Below are 25,527 nucleotides of genomic sequence, written 5' to 3' on the forward strand. Positions count from 1 at the left end.
ATTTTACATGAAAGACACTAAGGTACTACAGTGATGGGATGCAGTATAACACTTTAAGATAAACAGATGGGAGCAAATTTCCAAGCTCTTTCTGTAAATTCTGTAATTTTTCTGGGTTTCATGAATGGACACATATCACAAACAAAAAACAAAGAACTCCATCACACCAGGAAAAGTACAGAATTTGCCTTACAAAGAGCTGCAGAAGTCTCCTGCATCCCTTGTGCATCTGGCAGCAGGTTCCAGTATCTTCATGTGTAGATATGCCCCATCAGGATGCAATTCCGTTTGGAAGATATGACCACATGTCCAATTACTATCACTGGATATTTTAAAACATATCCAGTTACTTTTAACTATTGCTCGGTAGTTTCTGGAACCTTCATATTCCAATTAATTGTTTTTAGAGTCCTCTAAATCAGTGGTGAAAAAAGTCATTGAATTTTTCCGTTAGTTTGGTTGACTGACGTACTAGATACAAGCAAACGTGATTCATGTTCGTAGTTATACTTGATATTTCTACAGTTAACAGACTTCCCAGCATCAAAGACTAAAGTTACATGCGCATGTTTTGGTACCAGTGAAAGGTTTTAAGTAAACACACTAAAATAAGGTTGCCATTTTGGAAGACTGCCCCAATTGTCTCTTGAAGTTCCATCTGACATCTCAGCTTCCCTCTTTCCTGCCCTAAGTTTCATAAGGAAATGCATCTCTCATTCCTCAGACACTTCATACTGTATGTAATGCTTATATGCCAGCTTCCTAACTGAACCAGACAAGTTTTCTGTCTGTTGAGTTTTTTAAAAAGATTCAATAACTTGTAAATGCTTATTACATAAAGCAGATTCTTCCAAGGCAAAGAATGGGCCCAGTGAAAAATGCCCATGTTCTTTCCATAAAGTAATAAATGTACCAATAAAAAAAAGATTTAAAAATATAATGCTAAAGGTTTATCTGGGTCCTGAGTTAGAGAAAGAAGGTGAACCATCTTCTGCAGAGCCATGTAGTTCTACGCTGACCTCTAGTTGCTTCTGCAATATATTTCTTTGCCCTTTCTAAGTTTCTTTAGGACAAACTCCTCTTATTTTTAGATTGCCTTCAGTACCGCTTTCTATGCATTCTCAGTAGAAATGCATAAACATAGCCTAAGAAGCACAGGGAGTAGGTATGTGTAGACTAGCACTTTTGTCAGTAAAACTTTTGTTAGTCAGGGGTGTGGTCACTGCTGTCTGACATAAAAGTTTCACCAACAAAAGTGTCCATGTGGACCATGCTCCCATTGACACAAATACCACCGCTTGTTGGGGGTGGTTTAATTAGAACATAGAGCAGCACAGAATGGCTATACAGGAGACCTTACAGCAGTACAGCTGTGCCACTTTAAGATCCGTAATGTAGACATAGCCTAAGTCACAGGCATTTACTTCAGTAGCAAATGTGTTTTCATTCCTGTTACTTCTGCAGAGCCCTTCTAGCTACAAGAGACTCTTTTCTATCTCTTGCATAAGAAATAGAACTGAAATCTAAATTCTGATTCCAGATTCTTTATTGTTGATGATATGAGGGGAAATTTCAAATGCTGGGCAGGTTTTGTGGTGACAACTGTAAAAAAAATTTTCACTTGTAAAATGATAAAATTTGACATGAAAATTGAGAAAGAAGAAAACCCACAATGTTTGATTTTACAAGGCTGTTTCTCTTGCTTTAAAATAATAATTAAATGAAAAAGTTTAATTTTCTGACCTAGACAATATTGTCTAATTCATGGGTCTGAAAATTGGTCAGACCTTTCAGAGAGCTAGTTTACATCTTTCATTTGAAAACATTTTCTAATTTTAGACAACTTTGTTCGGACATAGAATTTACCATACCCCTTGGTGTGCATTCATTTTCATTTAATTTCTTCTTGTTGCAACACTACACAATTTTAAGAACCGCTCCCCGTGTGTTCTGGAGTAAATAATATTGCCCAAATCAGAGAAGGTTCTTAAAGTTGTTTTCAAATGCTCATGAAAGCCTCTACTCTTGCACAGAGTACCTGGCATGTGAGCTTGGGAGGGCATCACTTGTCTGTTACCTGGTCACGATCGCCTGCAAAACAGCAGCTCTTCATCGTACATGAGTTGAAGTAACCTTGGTTGTCAAACTGGAAGACAGGCAGTCGGGAGTGGATGTCGTAGAGGACTGGTGGAAGGCGCCGACGCAGTGCCAGCAGCTGGGTTCCATTGCTGTTGAATCGGACACTCATGGCACTTTGAAGGGACAGATTTCCACCATAGCGGAGAAGTGAACTAGGAAGTGAAAAAAAGAACAAGTCAGGCAAACTGCCCTATATTTAAAGTTTACATAAAAGAGTATCAATTGTGTTTCACTTTTTAAAATACATGTGACCTCCCAGTGTAAGTTATCAGTTTTAAAGAGAAGAGGAAATTCTGCAGAATGATCTTTGCTCTAGGTTTTGTCATTTTCAGCATGCTGCAATATAAACAATTTCATACATCTCAATAAAGTCTCTCTCTGCCCAGTTTCTGCAGAAAAACATTCAAAGGACCATTCCCAAGCAAATTTGACTCAAAGTTTGAATGGCAAGCTATCAAAAGTGCTCATCTTAGAAAAGCTTCTGGAGATAGAGGCTAATACTATTTGCTTCACTGACAGATTTTATCCTCCTCCTATTCCCCACCTGCAACAAATGGAATTTTTCCCCATGCAGGGATTTTAAGATAGACACAGATGATTACAATTGTTAAAAAACAAAAACAAAAAACCCCAACACTATTCTTGTAGGGTTGGGCTATTTGCATTTTTGACCAACCCTGCCAGCACTCAAGATCTTTTGGCTCATCTGGTGCCCTCATTAGCTTGAGCTAATCCTTTTTTGCTATCATTTTGGTGGAGGATAGAAGCTGCAGCTCTTTGTCCACAAGTAGATGTTCAGACCCTTCCCACACTCCTGCTTCCATTTACAGTTTACATCTCTACAGCACATCAGATAATGTCTGTCCTCACTAGCAGTCAACACAATCAGCTCCAGATATCTTAAATAAAAGCATATGTAATTGTTAAGTTATTATGAGAAAGCAAAAGATGAGAGCTAGCTAATCTCAAACATGCTTCTTCTATAAATATTGCTAAGTAGGCAAAAAGCTTATATTACATATGACACTATTACCTAAAATTCTTACATGGTAGAAGTCCATAGCCTCATGCAGCACTGTGATCACAACTAGTGTGCCTATGTCAGCTCTTGGTCATGTGTCCAGGACAAAATGAGTGCTGTGTGTCCCTAGACACTAAACATTCTTCTTTATAGGAAAACCAAGCTCTTTTTCTCCCCCAGGAGCACAGGATAGTAGAAACCTGCTTGAAATCCAGTTTGAGAGGCTTGGGTTCCTTTGTTCTTCCAAATGCATATTCACTCCCTGGATGGGGAAAACCTTCTGTTTGCTCTCTGTCTGGTTTTAAAGGATTTAATGACTCCTAAAATAACATCTGAGATAGACTTTTTGGTTCACGGATTTGGGGGTGTCCCCACAAGATGATTTATAAACTGCTGTGAATCTTGTCCACCCTCAGTAGCTAACAGGTGTGTGCAAACAGAAGTTACATTTTCAGAAGAAGTTACTCATAGGTTTTAATGCAACATATTTTCAGAGATAGTCCTCTGCCAACGCTTTTATAAAAATGAGTCACTCCCCATGAAAAGGAATCTGCATTCTACACAGGTTTAAGCATGTCTTGTTTCATGAGATATACTATAAAAGTGAACAGATACTGCTCTTTAGTAAGAATCAAGAAGAAACTACTAATGTACTTGAAATGTTCTCAGTTTTTTCCCAAGTGGCAAGAGCTGGATTTCCATGAAGAAACTAGAGACCAATTTTTCAAAAGTGATTAGTGACTCTCACGTTGGGCACCCAAGATGCTTAAAAGGATCTGATTTTCAGAGAACAGGTGCTCAGCATTTTCTGAAAATCAGCCCCCTCTTTAAGGTATCAATTTAAGCACACAAAATCACCAGTCCCTTTTGAAAATTTAGCCTTCGGTTCTATTCCTAAATATCAAATCTAGAAACCATTCAATGCCACCTTCATAACTGATTTCTTTATGAAATCTGAGACAGTGGTAGTATGGAAACCTAACAACAAATTGAACCCATTTCCAACCTCATCCGAAGGGAACAAACCTGAGGGGGAAGTTATATAAAGCCAAAAGTACCGCGAGGTGTTACAAATAACACTTATAACTATATTCTTGGTCACTAAGGCCAGGTCTATATATGGAAGGCTTTACCGGTACCATTATACTATATTAGCAAAGACCATGTAGCCCTGGTCTGCACACAGATTTTGTACTGGTCTAGTGATGTCACTTATGGGTGTCATTTCTTTTCTTAAAACCAGCATAGGTATACCAGTGCAGCTCTAGTACTGACAGTTATCTAGTATTGGTACAAAAATGCCTTATGCCAATATAAGTTATTTCCCTTCCAGTACGGGAACAGCTATCCTGGCATAACTGTGTTCACACTAAGGGGAGTTGTACTGCTTTATCTATACCAGTATCATCAAAGCGGTACAACTTTCTAGTTTAGACAAGCCCCTAAAATAGATGAAGTTAATACTGGAAAACTATGCTTTTGTCAATTTAGCTTATTCCAGCCACACATACCCCAGCAAAATAAGCTATATTTGCAAACGCCCAGTTTCTCCAGTATAACTGCCTGTATACTAGAGGCTTTTACCAGTGTAGCTATGTTAATCACAAATCATACTTTGTCATACCCCTAACCAACATAGCTATGCTGGCAAAAATCTGTAGCATAGACCTGACCTAGCAATGAAAAAGGGTAAGAGGGAAAAAGAGAGTCTCCTTCCGTTTGTTTGCACTGTTTCTGTGTATAGTCAAGTCAGTTTCCCTTGTTGTTTGTGTGGGGGTTTTTCCATACAGCAACATGGGAGAAAAAATAAATAACTTTTAAAAACAGGGGGCAGTGACAGCTATATATAGATTTTTTAACATGACTAGATTTCAAGCTGAATGTGTATTTCAGTGCTGGTTTATTTAAAAAAATGAAGAGCAGGTTGAAAAATGAGGTTTTTTCCCCTTTGGAGAAAATTTCTATGAAAATGGGAAAAAAAAGTCAGCATTTTCAGTGGGAAATTTCAACATTTTGTCAAAAACTTGAAAAATTTGCACTGAAACAGTTTTATTAAGTGAAAACTTGAATTCTACAAACAGCAGCTCTCTCTCATACACACAGTCAGTAAAAAACCTAGTTTTCTTTTGTGACTAGGTCTAGAAGAAACCTTCATATGCTTAATGTTTAAAAAATGTTTTATTATTATATATTAGAAGTTTACAAGGCCATTCCATTCATCTCCACAAAGTCATATCTCTACATCCTCCATTTCATCAATTCTGGCCATCCCTCTCACTCTATCTGTTCCTCCTTTCCACCTACACACTCCCTCATTTACCCCCTTTGATGAACACAGATGATGCCCCTACAACAGCTCTTTGAATATTTTTATTTTAAAAGAGAAAATCATTGATGATGCAAGGAGAATGTAGCTCAAAACCAACGTCTGTGCTACCTAAAAATTATAGTGTCCACCAGTGCCCCATGGCAATACTCATTATTACCAGCCTATTATGATTCTCCTAGTCTACTGTCCCCACCTGCTCTCTTATAGTAACCTTTCCATGGCTGGGATTGCTGAGAACTGACAACTGTTTGAAAGACCCATTCTAAAATGCCATTTTATAGTAGAAGCGTAATATTAAAGCAGATGGAAACTGGTTTACAGACCTTTCTATTAGGCTCCCACAGTGGTTGCAAAGTTATTTGACAAGAAATATTTTGTTACACTAGATTTAAAGTTGTAAATGTTTCAGTAACTTAGGAGAAAAACATTAAAAGAATATTTTAGCTCAGAAACAAAAGTCAAGCCCAAAAGACAAAAAAATCAGAGTTCAGGTTATACTTAAAAAGATATCTGAAGCTATGGAAATGTGTATTTAAGACTCCTCAAAAGCACCAAATCTCTGCCTTCACAATGCGAGCTAACCTTTTAATGTTAATACAGCTCAGATCAGTAGAGTCCCCTGTATTCTGCAATTCCATAGCTGTGGAATTTTACTTTAGAATCTCAGTTTTCCTTAAGTTTCTCTGGTTGCAGTGAAACCTGAACATGTGAACTGAACGTAAACCAATCAAATGTTATCTTTCGGAGACTCTCAAGAGCAAGAGAAGTGACTCCATGGTGCCACCTACCCCATTCATCGCGATCAGGGCCCCCTGGACTCAGATTCCATTGCCATAGGATTTGCTATTTTGTTGCACAATCATCTGACATTTTGTTTTCTGTCCTCCTGCCGGCTGGGACATGCCTGCATCTGACTCTCTGCTCTCCAGCTCCCCACTACAGGGGTGAGTTAATTAGATTATTGCATACTCCCTGCATTATTCCATGAAGCCACGCAGCAGGTGACTGGGGAGTCAATGGCAGGGAGGGAAACCAGAGATGGCAGAGGGGAGTTTGTACTTTATAGCAAAACGGGGACCCTGTTTTATGATTGTATGTAGGAAGATGGATGGGGATGGAAAGGAGTATGCACGATAAGAGGAGAAATTTTATAGAACACTCATATAGGGAAGGGTGAAGAAGAGGCTCTGATGGTTAGGGAAGCATCTGAGGCATACATCATAGAAGGTGGTGGTGACATCTAAAATCTTGCATACCTTTTGATTCAATAGTCGACTTCCTAAATCATGCTTAATGTTATCTGTGGATGATATAAGCTCCTGAAGATTTCTCATGGCCTTGCCCCAAATTTTTTGAACTCCTCCAAAATTAACCTATTAAAGCCTTCCCAAGACAGTAAAAGGCATTTTTCAAAGAAAAACAAAACAAACAAACAAACAAACCAAAAGTACGATGAATCAAGTTTGGAATTTCTAGGCCAAATTATTTTAAAAGTTATGAAGTGGCAAAAAAGTAAAAAATCTTTAATTTTTCAAATTTTTCAATTTTTCAGTTTTTGGGGCAGGGATAGTATCTTTCTCTGTCAACTATGAAGTGCATAGCACATCTTTAGTGCTAATAATCTGACTAAGACTGTCTAGATTACCCTCAAAACTTTCCCTAGCTAAAGGTCTCTTCTGGTAGAAGACCACATAAAATATTTCAGGTGGTTTAGTTTATAGTTATATTAATAGGTGCAAAGCTAGTTACAATCGTAACTACCTGGAGACTAACATATCTTCCAATAATCTCACTTTTTAGCATCATGACTGCCCCCTGCAGAAGGTTCATAAATGCATACTCAGAGTTTTTAATTCCAATAATTCAAGGTGAAAGGGCTCTTGCTTCTTGGATTTAGACAGATGGGCTGAACAAAACAGATAGTATTCTTTTAAAGCTTTGATGTTGGGAGATCAGAATTTTCCCTTGTCCCATACACATTTGTAATATAAGGTGATGCCTATGCCTGGTCCCACAAGAATACATTTGCAATATAAACAAAATAGTAGTCATGACGTACACAACAAGTTTACATGTTTTACATATGCAAAGGATAATTAATGGATAAAAGACTACCAAATACAGCAAGAGAAGCTGCAGCCATGAATGTATTCAAACGAGTTTGGACAAACTTTAACCCCTCTGTACGTTAGGAGATGGAACGATTGTTTTAAAATAAATAGTTTTCAAAACACAGCTCCCTCCCCATAAGCTTTAAACATTTAGCAGCCTGTGTTGATTTGGCCAAGTCACAATAGCCACCAGATTTAGAAATAGTAATTCAGTCCTGTAAAAGCAGATGTCAAGTGGGCTTTCTGAATCTAACATTGCATACTGTTTGGTCCACAAACCTATATTAAATTTTGTTTTGGGGCATGAGAGGAAGTGAGGAAAACTCATTTGCAGACTTTTCAGATAAGGGCCCCATTTTCTGCTATACACAGGGCTTACAAGGGGGGAAAAGAACATTTCAGGGTAAAAACTATAGCTAGGTAAATGAATGTATCTAGAGAAGCTTCTTACTAAACAGAGCAGCTTCTTAGCTACTGTATTTAGTGACTAAAATAAAAGTTGTCACTGTTTTTAATCCTGACTATGAAGAGAACGATGCACAAATTGGAATATAATCCATCTCAATCAAATTGTTTGCTAAATTTCAATCAATTACACCTGGCAAATCCATTGAGACAATGGGGCACCCTAGATGTCACTGATGGCCAAATTTGACCCTCAGAACCTTTATTACTGATGACCGGGATATTGAAAGAACACAAAACAAGAGTCTTGTAGCACCTTAAAGACGAACAAATTTCTGCGGGCATAAGCTTTCATGGGCTGCAACCCGCTTTGTCAGACACAACACAGCTTGCCTCAGACTCTGAGATGAATTTCCAGGACTGGTAGTTTGGGGGGGGGGAGGGATGATGATGATGGATGGATATCTTTTTACTTTTATACTATTACATTTGACCTGGAGTTAGTGAGAGATAAATGTGGGACCCCACGATGACAGTTTTAGCATCACATTTCAGAAAGGAAGCCTCAGAGGATTTTTTTTTAGGTCGTTATTGCTGTTGACAAAAAAAGGTGTGTGTGGGGGGGGAAAGTATGGTCATTCTGTTATCCTGAATTTCCCTCACTTGTTAATAATCATCATGTCACCTTATCTGTAGCGAGAAGAGCAGACAAAAAGTCTCTCCCCAAAACTGAACAGATAATATATACTCATGCAGCTTTTTCCCCCCTGTGTGAGCCACCAAGTAATAGGAACATAAAACTTCATCCACTTGTACTCAGTGAAGGGGTGTCATTTCCCTGATATAAAGTTGAGATATTAGATCAGTGCAACTGGATCCTCAGGTTTTTGCTCACTTTAAGACCTGTTTTCCTCTATCCCTTATACTCCCCCCCCAACTTTCCTTCATAGCATAGTTCTCAGAGGTGGCATCCTTCTGCAGCCACTAGGAAGTGTTATTAGTATAGCAAGCTAGAACCAACCCTCATCCCTGAGAGAGACAAAGACCATCGCCAGTAATGAGATACCCAACATCAACCCTCAGAGATCATCATCGATCATGGTAATACCAAGCACAACCAGACCAGCCATTGATGGGGCATCTCTGAGTGAGCAAAGTAACACTCACTTTCTGCCACAATCACCACCTTCTTCATTCACTCATTTAGAGTTGCCCTGGCATTTAGTCGGCTTCCACTGCTGGCTGAGTGAGCCAGATTTGGAATGCTAGCATTCCAAATCACAGTTCTGGAAACAATGTACAAAGACAACAGACATTTGACTTTTTTTTTTTTTTTTTTTTTTTGGGGGGGGGGGGGGGTAAGGTTTCATATGATTAAGAGAAGGAAAGTTCTGTCTATGGACTAAATCGAAGGCTATGTCTACACCATAGTTTCTCAAACTGTGGTACGCGTACCCCTGGGAGTACGCGAGACACAGGCAGGAGGTACGCAGCGAAAAACCCAGTGAAGGGAAGCAAGCGGCAGCTGCTGACTTCTGGGGAAGCCAGGTGGCAGGAGGCAGGCAGCAGCTGCCGGGTTCTGTGGGAGGCCAGCAACGGCAGCCCCAGCTTCCTGCCCAGTCCCACCTCCTAGCTGGGAGGTAGACAGCAGCTGCCCAGTCCGGGGAAGCTGTGTGGCAGCTACCAGCTTTTTGGGACACTGGACGGCAGCTGCTGGCGTGGGCAGCAGCCGCTGGCTTTTCGGGAAGCCAGGTGGCAGCTGCCCACGTCCTGTCCAGTCCCAGCTCCCAGGTGGGAGCCCAGCGGCAGCATCCTGTGCTGAGCCGATAGACAGCCTCTCGCGCCCTGGCTTGAAGACGGGCAGCAGCCGCCGGCCCGCATCCCCGGGTCCCAGCCTGCACGGAAGTCTCCTCTGCCCCAGCTCGAAGCAGGTGGCAGTCGCCCACCTCCCCGGCTGGCAGCCAGGCGGCAGCCTCCTGCAACTTGCCCAGGTGGCAGCTCCTCTCCCCAGCTCAAAGACCGGTGCACAGAAAGCCAGGCGGAGAGCCCAGCAGCTTGCCCAGTCCTGGAGCTTGGCTCTACCCACAGGCTTACTTGTCAATTTCACTGCTTTAGTTGTGTAGTGAAATTTACAACTATGACAGCCCCAGATTTTACTAGTATAAAAATGTTAAGAGGGGCCCACACAGTGTGATTTGCCCCAGGCCCACACTCCCCTAGGGATGGCCATGGGGAGCGTTGCTATCCACTCTGGGCCGCTAGTGCCTGCTCATACCTCACAAGTTCCCACCTTTGAGAGGAGAACACCACGTGACCCCGCCATGAGGCCATAGTGATTGTCTGGCGTTGACCTTTGCCCCTATATTGAGGAAGGGGAGGAGGAAGGAGGGGAGAATCAGCAGGAGGGTTTGTGATCTGCCACAGCCACACAGCAATGCAGAACTCAGAACTCTCCTGCTTTATGAGAAATACAGTTGTCCAGCAGTAAAGGGGGAAAAAGATTATATTTCTCAGAGGGGAAAATTGAGTGTTGAGGTACTTATTAACATTTTCAGAAGTTAGGGGATACTTGCTACTTAAAAGGCTGAGAAACACTGATCTACACTACCACTTATGTCACTCGGGTGTGAATATTCCACCCCCTGAACGACATAAATTACACCAACATAAGCGCTAGTGTGTACAGCACTATGTGGCTCATGGGGGTGGCTTTTATATGCTGATGGGAGAGCGGTCTTCCGTCGGCATACAGCGTCTTCACCTGAGGTGCAGCAGCAGTGCAGCTGTAATGGTACAGCTGCGCCGCTGCAGCACTGTACATGTAGACATGGCCTAAGTCCTAGCACACATATAACTAGCTCTTGGGGCAGAGTGAAGGACAGAAGGACAGAGTTATGTGCAATATGGTAATTTCCATAGCTAGATACACTGTGTATGGGCAGCACTCACATGTTAACTAAACACTGGGCTCAGATGAACAATATAAGGCTTTAAATCCAAGATCAGCACCATTAGTGCAAATAAATCAATTTCTGCTGGAAACTGGGGGTAAGGGTGGGGGAGGAGAAGAAGCAGATACTGGCTGCTGTGGTATCAGCTCAAGGCTTCCTTTCCAGGGGAAAAAAACCCAAAAAACCTTATGCCTGAAACAAAACGTTTGCCTTTTTAATAAGTGCTGTTTAAATAAACATTTCATCTACTTTTTTTTTTAATTTTAACATTTGGTGGGTCAGAATAAGCTTGCCCGAGGTTGTTCATAAGTTAGCTTGGCCACAATTAGTATCCAAGACATAGAGAGAGAACAACAGAGGGTTTTGGAGGAAGTTTAAAACAAAAAGGGCGATAGGACAGCATTAGTGGAGCCATTCAACATACATTCCTTTTGATAAGCAACAAATCTTATACTGTGAAATGTATTACAGTCAAAGTCTTTAGGAAATGAGAGTCATTTGTGGGGGAAGGAAGGAAGGGAGAGAAAGTGTTGATAGCTTCAAGCACTGCTGTTTACAATATAATGTAATAAAGACTGCCCTTAAAAGGAAAAATAATGAATTGAATGCTTGTAACTAATATGAAAACAAAAAGGCTAATACACATGATCACATGCAATCAGGTTTGTCAGCATCTCTAAGGCATTTTTAACAGTTCAGAAAAAGAATTTGTATTGGGATAAAACCTGGCAAAAAGAATCTCAGCCTGGGAAAACAAAGAAATTTTAACAGCTCAGTGAGGCTTTAAAAGAAGGTTGTTTTCTGTTTTAAATACACAGACAGGAAGTTCTCATTTAGCATGGCTCACCCCCTACAGGGATTGAAAATATTGATGGTATAGAAGAAAACACAAGAAGACAGTCTTAGCTTTTGAAATCAGTTGACTTCTCTACTTTGTAAATAAAGCCAAAACAAACCTGCTACATATCTAACCTGTTTTGTAAACATAAGCATATCATAAGAACGGCCATACTGGGTCAGACCAATGGTCTATCTAGTCGAGTACCCTGTCTTCAAACAGTGGCCAATGCCAGATGCTTCAGAGGGAATGAACAGAACAGGACAATTATTAACTGATTCATCCTCGGTCGTACAATCCCAGTTTCTGGCAGTCAGAGGTTTAGGGACACCCAGAGCATGGAGTTGCATCCCTAATCATCTTGGCTAATAGCTATTGATGGACCTATCTTTCATGAATTTCATCTCATTCTTTTTTGAACCGTGTTATACTTTTGGCCTTTCTTTTAACCAGTTACTGATCCAGGAGAGGACCTTCCCTCTTATATCATGACCACTTACTTAAGGGCCTCTGGTGAGGGTCCTGGTCAAATGCTTTCTGAAAGTTCAAGTATGCTGTATCCACTGGATCATCTTTGCTTATGTTTGTTGACACCCGCAAAGAACTCTACCAGTTTGGTGAGGCATGATTTCCCTTATAAATGCCATCGTGACTCTTCCTCAATATGTCATGTTCATCTATGTCTGATCATTCCATTTTTTATTATAGTCTCAGTGAATTTGTCTGGTACTGAAATTAGGCTTACCAGCCTGCAATTGCCAGGAACACCTCTGGAGCCTTTTAAAATTGGCATTACATTAGCTGACCTCCAGTCATCTGGTACTGAGACTGATTTAAGTGATAGATATGAAATTGTAGAACTACTAACTGTGGTATGTAACCTGAGTTCCTTAAGAACTCTTGGGTGACTACCATCTGGTCCTGATGAGTTATTACTGTTTAGTATATCCATTAGTTCCAAAACCTCCCTTATTGACACTTCAATCTGGGACAGTTCCTCAGATTTGCCACCTAAAAAGAATGGCTCAGGTGCGAGAGTTTTCCTCACATCCTTGGCAATGAAGACTGATGCAATGGCCTTTTCTTCCTTGAGTGCTCCTTTAGCACTTTAATCATCCAGTGACCTCACTGATTGTTTGGCAGGCTTCCTGCTTTTGATGCAGTTAATTTTTTTTGCTGTTAGCTTTTTGAGTCTTTTGCTAGTGGCTCTTTACGTTCCTTTTTAGATTGCCTAGTTATACTTGTACACTTGACTTGCCAGAGTTTATACACCTTTCTATTTTCCTCAGTAGGATTTGACTTCCTATTTTTAAAAGGATGTCTTTTTGTCTCTAACTGCCTCTTTTACTCTGTTGTGCAGCCATGCTAGTATTTTTTTGGTCCTTTTACTATTTTGTTTTGTTTTTAAATTTGGAATACACATTTATTTTAAGCCTCTATTACAGTGTTTTAAAATAGTTTCCATGCAGCTTGCAGAAATTTCACTCTTGTGACTGTTCCTTTTAGATTTCCATTTAACTAGTTTCCTCATTTTTGTGTAGGTCCCTTTTCTGAAGTTAAATGCTATTGTGGTGGATTACTTTGGTATTTTCCCCCATTGAGTTCTGCGGTCTCAATGCCTGTGAAACATGATAAAAAGGAGGTGAAAATAGTCCATCAGTGCATACAGTAAAGAAAAGTAATCTACACATACAAGATGTTCCTAAGAATTCTAATATAATTTAGTAGTATGTACACAATGTTCTGAATGCCCTTTAGTAGTATTTCTAATCATAGCACTACTTTGTGCAGGTAATTCCTGTAAGACTACACTACCCAGAATCCTTAACAGGAAAGTGGAAATGTTTGATCAGAGAGTGAAAAAACAAAGCTTGGGGGATTGTCAACATTAAGCTTCAAGATCTCTTCCCTCACAAAAATTAACCTCACATAAGTACAATATACTGCATCCTCCCAGATTGGATAAAGCTTGGAGAAATTAGGGTAACAGTACTGCCAATTCCAAACATTCAGAAATCATGTGCCATCATCTCCCCTGCCAAAAAATGAAATGTTTAAAAGGTCATGTGGTTAAATTTTATATTTATAAAAATCTGCAGGGTTGGGGGTGGGGGGAGGTTTGGCTTTCTGGTTCATGAGCCAGTAGGGTTCACTTAAGTCCCATTTTCAAGTTTTTCCTCCCCAACCAGGAGGACTAAAAAGAATTTAAAGAAAAAAAGTAGTAAGCTGAGATTCTCATGTGATAATCAACTTCAGGAGCTGGGAATTTAAAATAAATATTACAACGCTTGTGAGAGTTGGCAAACATCAGGAAGGGTTTCCCTAGGTTAGACCTGCCCTATCTTCCAGCTAAATGATCTAATTCACTCACTGAATGCTGCCTTTCCCCAGTCAATGAGTTCACTTCTCTTGCCAATTAGTCTACTTCTCACAAATACCATTGTGCCTTCTTCTATTTTGCCCGTTATTCACAGGCAAAGCTACAGGTTTTTGCGTTTGTGGGAGGAAGGGTGAAGGGGAAAGCATCAAAAACTTATCCTTCTTCAAACCCCTCCTTCAGACTCACCACCACCATTATTCCTACAAAACCCGGCCAGATAACAGCTAGGCAACTGAGTCGAAACTACTACTGATTTTGCAAAAACATGCTTATTTTACTGTTAACTCATCCTTCTTCCATCCCATCTCCATTTGCTTGTTTCACCCACCTGGTGAGTTTTCTCAGACTTGTCTCAAAGAGCTCAACCTTTGAACTGTCTTCATGACATATCTGAACAGCACTTAGCACAATGGAGCACTGACCCCTGTTTGGGTCCTCTAAGAGTTGCTGTACATCTAAATAATAAGTGACATCTACCAGATCTTGAAATAGTTTCTCAACAGAAGTGGTGGAAGACCTTTTGTTTGATTTAAAAAGTAAAGTGGAGAATATAATTTAAAGAACAATCTTGCAATGACCATAGAGATTGGTCTGAATCACCTAATAGACCTCTTCTATCTCTAAATTCTCTGTGACTTTAGCATTTTATTATTTAAATTGGTTAAAAGCAGTAGTTGTATGGTATGGCCAAGGTGAAGGGAATATGTGCAAGCAGGATTCCAAGGGTTTTTAAAAAAGAGCAGATTCCACCACATAATCATACTGATGAGATACCAGACAAGCCATGGGAAGGTGACCGTCAGACAAAATGAAGGCAGAAATTTTGGTTTCTGAAATGAAGCACATTTAAAATCAGTAAAAGGCAAGTACAAAGCTGCCAGGGAGGGCAGTATGTTAGTCTGGAAAGGTAATCCATTATGAATAAACTGCTGCACTTGAGAAGTGAATCTGTTACTACTACTTTAACTTTAACAGTTGTGCCAGAGTCAGATTGCAAAACAGTTGTCATATTGGACGGGGACACACACACACACACTCCCAGAAGTGACACTGCCAAGTAAATGTAACAAAGTACAGTCACAGACGTCTTTGGTATAAAAGTAATCACAACTTTCAGGGGTAGTGTTTTGCAGTTATGTTAGTCCTTCTTTTAGAGAATCTCAAACCAGTTAAGGATCACATCCTTCCCTATTGATGGGTAAACTGAGGGGGAGAGAGAAATTTGTCCAGCTGACACTGTGACAGAGTTGAAAACAGAAGTCAGGTTTTCTGACTCCTAGTCTGCTATGTGAAGTTACATTTATTCTTTGGGGGGAGGGGAGGAGGGCGGGGAAGGAACGAAAAATATACACCAAAAAAACAAAACAAAACCCTCTCGCTAAAGACCCCTTTCATGCTCCCATTAATTGACTGTTCCATAAAGGATTTTGTGATGCAGTTTTAACAAAAGATGCTATATAAAATGAAGCTGAGTAGCACTGAACCAAGGCAGGAAAATCTGCACACTGGAAAGGTCAGACCTTTCACAAGAGGCCCTGCACCTATTCACTGCCAACACTATTCCGGAATCAAAGCAGCAGTTAATATATAACTGCTGAAAGTGTTACAGGTGCCCTTTCACAAAGGCTCTCCTAGCACAGGTCACTGCCATTGGTGTGGGACTTACATGGCAGCAGTAAGAAGAAAAGCCAATTACTATGTGGTCAGAGCGCAGCCCTTCTCTTCTCAGCCCATCCCTCTACCACTTTCCTCAAGCACATGAGAAAGGAATGCGAGCAAAAGAAACACGTAATAAAAGCAGCAGATCACTTCACTGCTTTTACACTATCACATATGTGTGACACAGAGGCCCATTGCTGCCAGCTGCCAAGGGTTCACTGTTCTTGTAACAGAAACTCCTAACAGATATGTAACTCACTACACCTAGCACACCACTTTCACAGGATTTATCCATAAAGAACATCATGTGAGGTTTTAACTAAAAGTTGGTGTCATGCTGATTATGAATATCAATTAAAATGTATGTATTGCTACTATGTAAGGAGTTATGTACATATATTGGAAACACGTTCTTATAGTAAAGGTTGTATCAAGGTGTTAGTCCCAGGCAGAAGGGAAAAACTGGTTTCTTGCCAGATCAGATATGTTTACTCCTCTATCTGTTGAAATGTAAATTGAGTTTTGCCTCCTTCACAATCACCTTCATCTGCAAGGATTGTGAGATTTAGCAGGAAGAGAAAAATATCAGAGGGAAAAGAGCCTTATTTGAGGGTGCACTTCAAAAGGTATACTGACTGAATATAACTGGGGAACAAGGAAAGCACCCCAGTATCCTGCATCTATGAAATAAACAGACATTGCATTTACATTCATGAAAACGGGATCAAACCAGCCCTGGCTGGAAATGCTGCAAAAGACATTGGGTGAGATAAGATTGCTCTAGACAAGAAGTTATCCTGTCAAGTTTAGTCTAGTCCCTAGAAAATATGTATTTATTGTTTTATATCTAACCCTTCTGCTTCCATTAGCCTTAACTTACTGTCTCTTGAATCTTGATATTTGATCAGAAATGTATGATTGTTTTAATTATAAATAGATCTCAGTGTTGTAGTATTGTACAATTGGGACAGCATATCTGGTATTACTAGGAGCATTCAGTGGATAAGGGGGCTGTACACTACTGGGGAAGGCTTCAAAGGTGCACCTATTTGTTAACATGCAAGACAAAGCAAGGGCTGGCATAGACCGGACAAGATCGTGTGGGCAGCTGACAGGCTGGAGGAGTCAGGAAGCTGACACTCAGTTATGCACACGCAAGTCTCCCTGTCGTTGGAGGCACAGAGTAACAAGGTATTCTCAGTTCTGAGCACCTCAAGAACTGTCAAAACATGCTAACTAAAAATAAATAAAGTTCATTAACAATTCACCCTGAGTTTCAAAGAGAAAGAAAAATAAACCTATTATAGTCCTTTGCCCTTTGAGAACAAGACTAAGAAACCAACATGCCATTTCACCGCTATCACAAAGCAATGCCCTGTCTCGGGAAGAAGTGTATCTAGCAAGTGCACAACATTCATTTAAAGACCCATCCCTATGCCAGTGAATAGCTCTATTGCCCCTTCCCCTCCCCACCTTCCCTTTTGCTTGGCTCATGTCCTCTGTTTTTATGAGTGATTTAGTCTTTGTCCTGCAGATGTTAAATACCCTCATTACATACAGACATGAGGTCATACTTCTCTTAAACAGTTTTTTTTTTTTAAATTCCGACTTAATTATGCTTCCAATAGCCAATCAAAAGGAATTGGCCTTCCTATTTGCAATTGAGAGATCACAGATTGCTTGCTTGCATCAACGGCTTTGGTGAACACAATCAGTAACTCCTTTTAGAGGTCCCTTTCCCAAAAAGGCTAGCAGCCCTTTGTGAGAGGACCCACAAACAACCCCTTATGAATAAAGTCCATTAACATGTGTATAGCTTCTCTTCTCCCAGACTGAAGAGTTTGTTTTTCCAGACTAGTTCAGCATTGAGTTTTATGCGTGCACGCCTCCGCCTGGATCCCCTAATAATTGATCTACAACATTAGAAATACTCATTCGGACATACTTACCTATCTCACAGGCGCACTGAAAGTCTTAATATTTGTAAAAAGCTTTGAGATCCATAGATAAAAGTGGCAGGTTTTGTTATTCACAAGAAGCCATTCAACTCAAAAATAGTCAGACTCCTCTAAAGTTTCACTTTGGAGATGGGCCCTACCCTCATTCCACTCCCTTGCCTCACCCCCTCCCGCCCACCCTCCCTCCCCCCTCCAAAAAAAAGGGGGGATTAATCAGAGTAAAGAAAGATCCAAATTAAACAGCAGCCTTGCTGCAGTGACTAGCCTCTTATCCCTGGCACTACTACTAAAAATATGAAGAACCTGCTCAGAGCAAGGTCCAACTACAGTTTCTGAATTTGTGTTGGAAACGGTTTGGTCCTGTCTACATCTCATCTTAATCTGTTTTCAGTGCCACTCTGCAACCACTGCTGACACCAGCTGTCAGCACCTGGTAAGATTACTTAGTGTCCACAAGGCTACTGAGGAAGTGGTATCCTAGCTCCGAGCCCATATTAAGGTGAAGGATTGGAGGCAGAGGGGAGTGACAGACCTACAATCATACAGTACCATTCTCTTTTTGGGCAACTAAAAATAAACCGATTACCACAGTAAGACTTCAACAGTACCAGCCAGTGCCTATTTCTTCGCATATCTGCACCCTCTGACCTGCAGCAGAGCTCAGGCTGCTACACATCTCAGTCTTGGGTAGGGTTCACAAGATTATGGTCTGGAGTAGGTCAGACTCTGCTGGCAGTCTGAAAACACACGCTTCAGTGGGAGGAGGTGGGTGCAGCAGCACAGAGCTGAACACAGAGCTCAACTTCCCAGCTGCAGTATAGACCTACCCTTACAAATTTATCTAAGGTATGTCTAAAGATGCTTGTCACTTGGTATCTACATCAGCAAGTTAAAAAAGAGAGTGTTTGTCTCAGAGTACAAATATTTGGCAGCAAATACACCAGCAGTTTGTTGTTCAAATTTTACAGATTTAAAGCAGCACCTCTGTTTTTGAACCACTGGAGCACTGCATTTTTCCAAAAACTGCTACCAAAAACAATGCTCTGCCTTGAAGAAGCAGGACTTACAGGTCAGTGGGGGATAAAATCTGAATGAAGTCACAATATCCCTAATACCTGATCCATTTCCAAAACAGTAATTATTCTGAAGGCTTAAACACCCTCCCAAATGCACCATAGTAGGCACAAGAGACACAACATCATTTAACACTGGCAATGTCAAAGGAAGTCCTCTACTTTCAGAGAAACACTCACTTGCTACCTGAACGTTACAAAAACTTGTATGCAATTTTGGGGTAATTACACATTACTCACAGATAAGACTCAAAACCAGAACTACCACCATACCAAAATCCTCATCCGACAAAACCTGGCATAGTTCCAAAGATCGCCACAAATTAAATAGGGTTGCACTATCAGTTTCAGTGGTTTATTGCATTACTTTTCACAGCAGTAAAAGCTGTCTTCATAAACAATTGGAAATAAATGCGCATATCCCAATTTAGCCTCTAGGCACGTAGGGCAATTGTACTGAATTTATGCCTTGTCAGGAGAAGCCCAGGAGTGGAACAATAGCCAGTAATGCAGATTAAGCATAAAGCGTATCAGTTGAGCCGCATGGCAGGACGGAACTAGAATAAGCAAGGATGCTACAGTTTAGGACTGAGATGCTTTTGTAGAACTGTGGGAGAGGACTGCAAGTCAGATTTGAGGTGGCTTGGTACAGCTGTGGTGACAAGAGTTTACATAGCACCTATTTGTCCTATGCTTGAGTCTAGCTAACACCAGTAATTTCAACAAGCACAAAATTAGTCAAACTCACACCAAAAGGCAAAATGAGGGCAAAGGAGGAAATGAGTTGACAAAAATGCTGATGAGTAATAGTTGCCAAAAATGCGTTTCTTTTGCTGAGAACATCTTTCGGATAGGAAAAAGGCTGGCAGCTGTCGCAACACAAATATATATATGTAGCATATAATTTTATTGTACTGAACCAATTAAACAGTTAGTGCTTATACAGAGCCAAGCAAAGGAATGTGGTTTCTTGGCCATTTGAAGGGATTTCTGAAATCCCAAAGCTTGTGAATTAGTTTATTTGTTGGTACCACATTATCTGCTGTTGAGACTACTAATTTTCTTTGCCCCATTTGAATACCACAGCTCGGATCACTTGCCACTATGGAACATAAGGCCAGGGTGGCACAATATGAAGCACTAACCAACCCCCACAGTTCCTTCTCCTCAGAATAGGTCCTTTTATGAACAGAGCTCTACTTAAGATTGTAAGATCAGGCTATGTGCAGATCTTTTACTTCCACAAAGAATAGAGTGCACATTACGGTGTTTATTTAATGTTGTCTAAGTCCAGCAGCAATGCTTAACTAACATTCAAAACTCAGAAGTGCCCTTTCACAATGGAGGTTTATGTCACTCACAGGAGAAAAGAAAGTACTGGTGAGAACCACTGGAAAGTATTATATGAATAAATAGCACCCCATTAATTTTAACTAGGAGAAAAGTCTGAACAGTCCAGACTAGGTTATTTCCTTAGGAATCAGAATTATTCTTACATCTCACTTACATAATGGATGGAATTCAAAACAAAGGTTCCATAGTAGGCTTATTTCCCAGATGGGAGGAGGAAAATGTTGCACTGTGTAGCAGAGTGCAGAGGTCTTGCACTGGATCCAGGATCATGGAAGTTAACTCTTCAAGTTTCCATCAGCTCACACCCACATAGGTAAAGAGGGCTGAGGCAATAAAGAAAACCAATCAGGAGCTTAGGGTTGGATTTTCAGAGGTACTGAGCACTTGAAGTTCCCATTGATTTCACTTGGATTTGGCGGTTACATTATACGTGTACCATTTTGAAAGCTTGCAGACAACCAACCCAAGTTGGCCTTGAAAATGCTTTTCTTGCAAGCTTGTAGCTGACAGGGCTACAACAAGATCCAACCTGCATTAATCCAAAGTATCTCACATGCACAACTTTCAAAGCCTTTTGCTTCATTCACAGGAACACCATGACATGTTAACATGCTGACAGTCAGTAGGACACAGTGAAAGCTCTTCCTAAAGCCACCTTAGTAGCTTAACTGTTTCTTCTACAGAGAAGAAACAGTCTGACTTACTGCTTTAGTGCCTTAGTAGGTACAAATGACACCCTGCAAAGGTGCATACCTACTGCTTAATGCCAGGTGTGCCTGTTCACTGGAATCCAGAGGCTTGTTATAGCAAGGGGTTAAGTGGGTCAAGCAGAGTATTATATTCTCCTTGCTCCCACTAATACAGTTAGGATGAGTCCATTCTGTAACTTCAGAGGAGGCTTTCACTCTCTTCCCTTCTCTTTACAAGCTATTCCGCTTTTGATCTACAGAGCCACCTTTCGGTACTTCCTTTGGGAAGACAGGGTGAGAAATGCTCTTTTTGACTTTACTGGAGTCCTAAGACACTCTGAATTTCACCCCACTTCACGTCCTCCACATGATAGCCACCAACTTTCCAGTACACTAGGACAGGAAGGAACATTCTTCTATCCAAACCATCTGTGCTTTAAGTGATGGGAAGGTTCACTATTGAACTAAATGAGGCACTCCCTACCTACAGGGTTGGAACTTGCTTCCTGGGCTGGGAGTATGAGAGAGGCAGCAAGACCAGGCTCCAATTCTTGATGCTACGGTGCATGAGATTCTTTAGGCCAGCCCTTCTACTTCTAGTTTAAGTTCTCTATGAGTAATAGGGCATCTTAGGCTCAGCTAAATTTTTGACAATTATTTTAGCAAACACCTTTCTTATCTGAAGGGGCAATATAAATTCGAGTATTGTTCTCTTAGCTGAGGAAAGAAGGTCTACAAACCATCTAAGAGCAGAATTGATTTTAGAGGATTGGGTTTTTTTTTGTTTTGTTCTGTTTTTAAGTGTCAGTGAAAGCTACTGCCTTAACGTGGACACCCGCCTACTTGGAAGTGCACTGACCTATGTGACATGAGCTAGTAGTCATAGTACAGCCATCAGATGGTAACTTTTGGTTACTACAAACCTTAGCTGGATTTGAACCAGTCTCTTATAGGTGAGATGGTTCATATCTCACTACTAATCCCCTAAGGAAACTATTCAGTTTCTCCCCCCTTCACTCAAGCAAACAAGACACTTGTTCCTGGACAGCATTTAACATCTTTGCCCTTCGAGAACTAGGCACATAAGCAAGTCCTCGTTGCATGCAAGGGCAAGCTCATCATGAAAAGCAGTCACAGAACACTAATGGGAGTTCCTGAAATTGTTTGGTTTGCTGACCATTTTCAAAAGTAGATGGCCAAAAACAAGAGGGGCCTAAATCCGTTCTGATCTTAAATAATTTTCAGACTAGCTGATGTAGGTAATAGTAAACCTCATCTGACTTTTCTGAAGGGAGAGAACGGAGATGGAGAAATAGACAATAGCCCTTTAAAAAGAGATTTTCTTTAGTTCCAGGTTTTAAAAAGTGCAAGCTTGAAAACTTAAAAATACTGTATAATTAGACATGTCCAAATCAGCAAATATGTAATCTGCTTTGCTCACTTTCCCCAGGCAGTTCTATACAACACACTCCTTCAGTCTTGCAAGCAAAGACAATCATCAAGAGACACACAAACATGTTTCTTGAGTATACGACATGGATTCTAGACACCATCTAGTGGCACAAAAGCCTTAGGACAGCTCACTCTGAACAGTCATTCTCAAGAACTTGTAAAAGCAGTGTAGCATTTTCTTTATAGAGCTCACTAAACATCAATGGCACTAAAGTATTATTAAAGAAAGAGGGATTCTTGATTTTGGAGATCTGTTTCTTTTGACAAACCACCTTATGCCCTCGCTAGGATTCATACAGTATTGTTTGTGTTTTATCAGCACTTCACATATTACCTACCACTCAAGAGCCAAAGCACCATACACTCAGACTCCCAAAATATCAATGCAACAGGGAAATGCACTTGCTGTGTGAATCTGTTTGGCAACAGAAAATCAGTTAATTGACTTGGCTTGTTTTCAGAGATTAACTCTTTCTATTGGTTTATTTTTATTGGTCAGTCTCTCATATAAGATGTAACCTGGCTCATTGAGTTAGTATGTGATCAAATGAAGACTTGACCAGCGACTCTTTTTCTGGTCCTATCTCAAGCCTGTGTACCTGTCCCTCTCTTTCCCCACATATTTAAAGGAAAGGTTGGCTTTTCATGTTATCACTGCACTGCAATAGTTAGAAAGCTGCTACTGTCTTGTGCTTATCAGAAGGCTGATCCATTTCAAAGCATGGGGCAAGTTGTACTCAGACAGCAGGAACAGAAATGTAAGAATATTTTACAGTTTTTATGGCTAAGTTAGAAGTGGTGAGCAGTGTTGCCTTTTGTAGTGTATTATCCTCTAGTGGCTGGTGAACAGAAGGTATAAAAGCCTTATTACTGACAGAAATTCTCCTTAGCTCAAATGACAAAGACTTGTGTATTTTGAAGCGAAATAACCTGTTGTTATAACCCAGCTAATTCATAGAGCATAAGGCTAGAAGGGACCACAGATCATCTAGTATGACCTCCTGCATAATACAGACCATAAAACTTTCCCAGAATTATTCCTGTTTGTAGTGGTGGCTAGGGTGACCAGATATCCCTATTTTATAGGGACAGTCCTGATACTTGGGGCTTTTTCTTATATAGGCGCCCTATTGCCTCCCACTCCATCCCAACTGTTCACACTTGCTAGCTGGTCACCCTCGTGGTGGCTTCCCTATAACTGGTGATTTTAAAATACATGCTGTAGTTCAAAATTGTTCCACTAGTTACTCTAACTGTTAAAAAATTACACCTTATTTCCAGTCTGAAATTGTCTAGCTTCAACTTCCAGCCATTGGACCTTGTTATACTTTTGTTTGCTAGACTGTCAAATTTTTGTTCCCTCTGAAGGTACTTATAGATTGATCAAGTCAGCCCTCAATCTTCTTTTTAAGCTAACCAGATAGAGCTGTTTGAGTCTATCCCTATAAGGCAGGTTTTTCAATCCTTTCTTCATTCTCATGGCTCTTCCCTGAACCTTCTCCAATTTATCAACAGCCTTCTTGAATTGTTGACAGCAAAACTGCACACAGTATTCCAGCAGCAGTCACATTAGTGTGAGAGACAGGAGGTAATATAACCACCCCTATCTATTCCTTTCAATATTCCCTCCAAAGATTGCATTAGCCCTTTTGGCCACAGCATCACGCTGAATTCATGTTCAGCTGATTGAAGAAATCTGGGGAGTGACAGTGGATGAGTCACTGCTTCCTAGGAGAGAGTCCCCCACCCTGTATGTATGGCCTACGTTCTTTGTTCCTAGATGTAGGAGTTTATATTCATTTTGATGCCTTCCCACCATCCCGGCCAGCTTGAGGGGTGGGGTTATATCATACAGTACTGAAGAAGTGACTGTCTATGGGGGACATCAATCCTCGCTTATTGTAACAACATCATAGTAGTACTGGAATTGGGGGAACCCACATCCTGTTTTTTTGGTCAGCGTAACAAGTATGTTGCATACACTAGATATCCTGACATTCTGGATTACTTACTAAGCCTGGACAAGAAAACAATATGCATTTTAATATGGCTAAGTGCAAAGAAGTTTCCGTCTACAATAACGATCACACTGCAGTTAAGCATGCACCAAGAGATCATGGCAGCGCTTCTATTTATGCTTGTTTATGAAAAATACGGGAGAAGAAGTTTTCTGATGACAGAATCTTAGGGATAGTTTTCTATGCAGCTGTGGTGCTAAGTAGCTAGAGCGCAATCTTGGTGCTCAAGTACCAGAGGCCCTATGTTCTAGTGGTAGTTTTATTCTTGATTAGAGGGAGGGGACAAAAAGAGGAGCCCCCACTATGATCCTGGTGCTACAGGGTGCAGTCACAGAAAGCAATTACAATAAGGCCTACTCTACACTTACCTGGAAATACGGCAGAAGTTGACAGGAGTTATGCAAGCTACACAGAGTAGCTTGCGTAACTCCTGTCGACTTTGCAACTTCCCTTTAGTGCGCCGTCTCCACGGCACTGTGCCGACAGGAAATGCATTGCCGTTGACGCAGCGCTATGCCTTTTGAGGAGGTGGTTTAATTGAATCGACTTCCGGATCGATTGAGCGGATCTTCACTGCCACTCAATCAATCTGGATAGATTGATCTGACGGCAGCGAATTTGCCACTGTCAGTGTGTACATACCCTAAGTGGTACAACCACTGTCCTGCCATTATGACAGATAGTCTGGCTGTAGAGCTCCACTCAGCAATCTGGACAGATCTCTAACTCAACATTATTTTAAAGTGTTCCCAAAACTACTATTAAAAGAAAGCAGAGGGAGGGGAAGAATTTTTTAAAAATTCTTTTTACATGAAGCAGTTACAGATTACCCCACCTCCCATGCCCACAAAACATGTTAAAATAGTAATTAAGGCTAAAGTTGACAGAAGGTGCGGGGACAGGGCGACTCTACTTGAAACACCTTGAAACTGATTTTCAGAAGTGCTGAACACCCATGACTCTACTTCAAGACAGTGGATGCTGTATATGACCAGCACATCTGGGAGATTGGGGGGAGGGAGGGGAAACAGACAGCCTCCAGCATGGTGACATCCAAACAGTCAGTGGCTACCTTTGAAAGTTTTGGACTAGTACTTTAAATCCTATTTAGGAATTTGTGCTATAGGCAGTGGAAGTTGGTGACAGGTGTA

General features: G+C 40.8%; 1 protein-coding gene across 1 annotated transcript in view; it reads right to left on the reverse strand.

Moving 5' to 3' along the window:
• The window catches only part of DCAF5 (DDB1 and CUL4 associated factor 5), a 93,158-nt gene that overhangs the window by 31,980 nt on the left and 35,651 nt on the right, over window positions 1-25,527 (reverse strand). Inside the window, exon 6 of the mRNA XM_067557811.1 lies at window positions 2,078-2,291. Within this exon, the coding sequence (XP_067413912.1) occupies window positions 2,078-2,291 (214 nt within the window). The remainder of the gene's footprint in view (window positions 1-2,077; window positions 2,292-25,527) is intronic.

Source organism: Emydura macquarii, unplaced genomic scaffold, assembly GCF_026122565.2.
Source record: "Emydura macquarii macquarii isolate MOO-44397 ecotype Brisbane River unplaced genomic scaffold, CSIRO-AGI_Emac_v2 contig_1876, whole genome shotgun sequence".
Lineage (NCBI taxonomy): Eukaryota > Metazoa > Chordata > Testudines > Chelidae > Emydura > Emydura macquarii.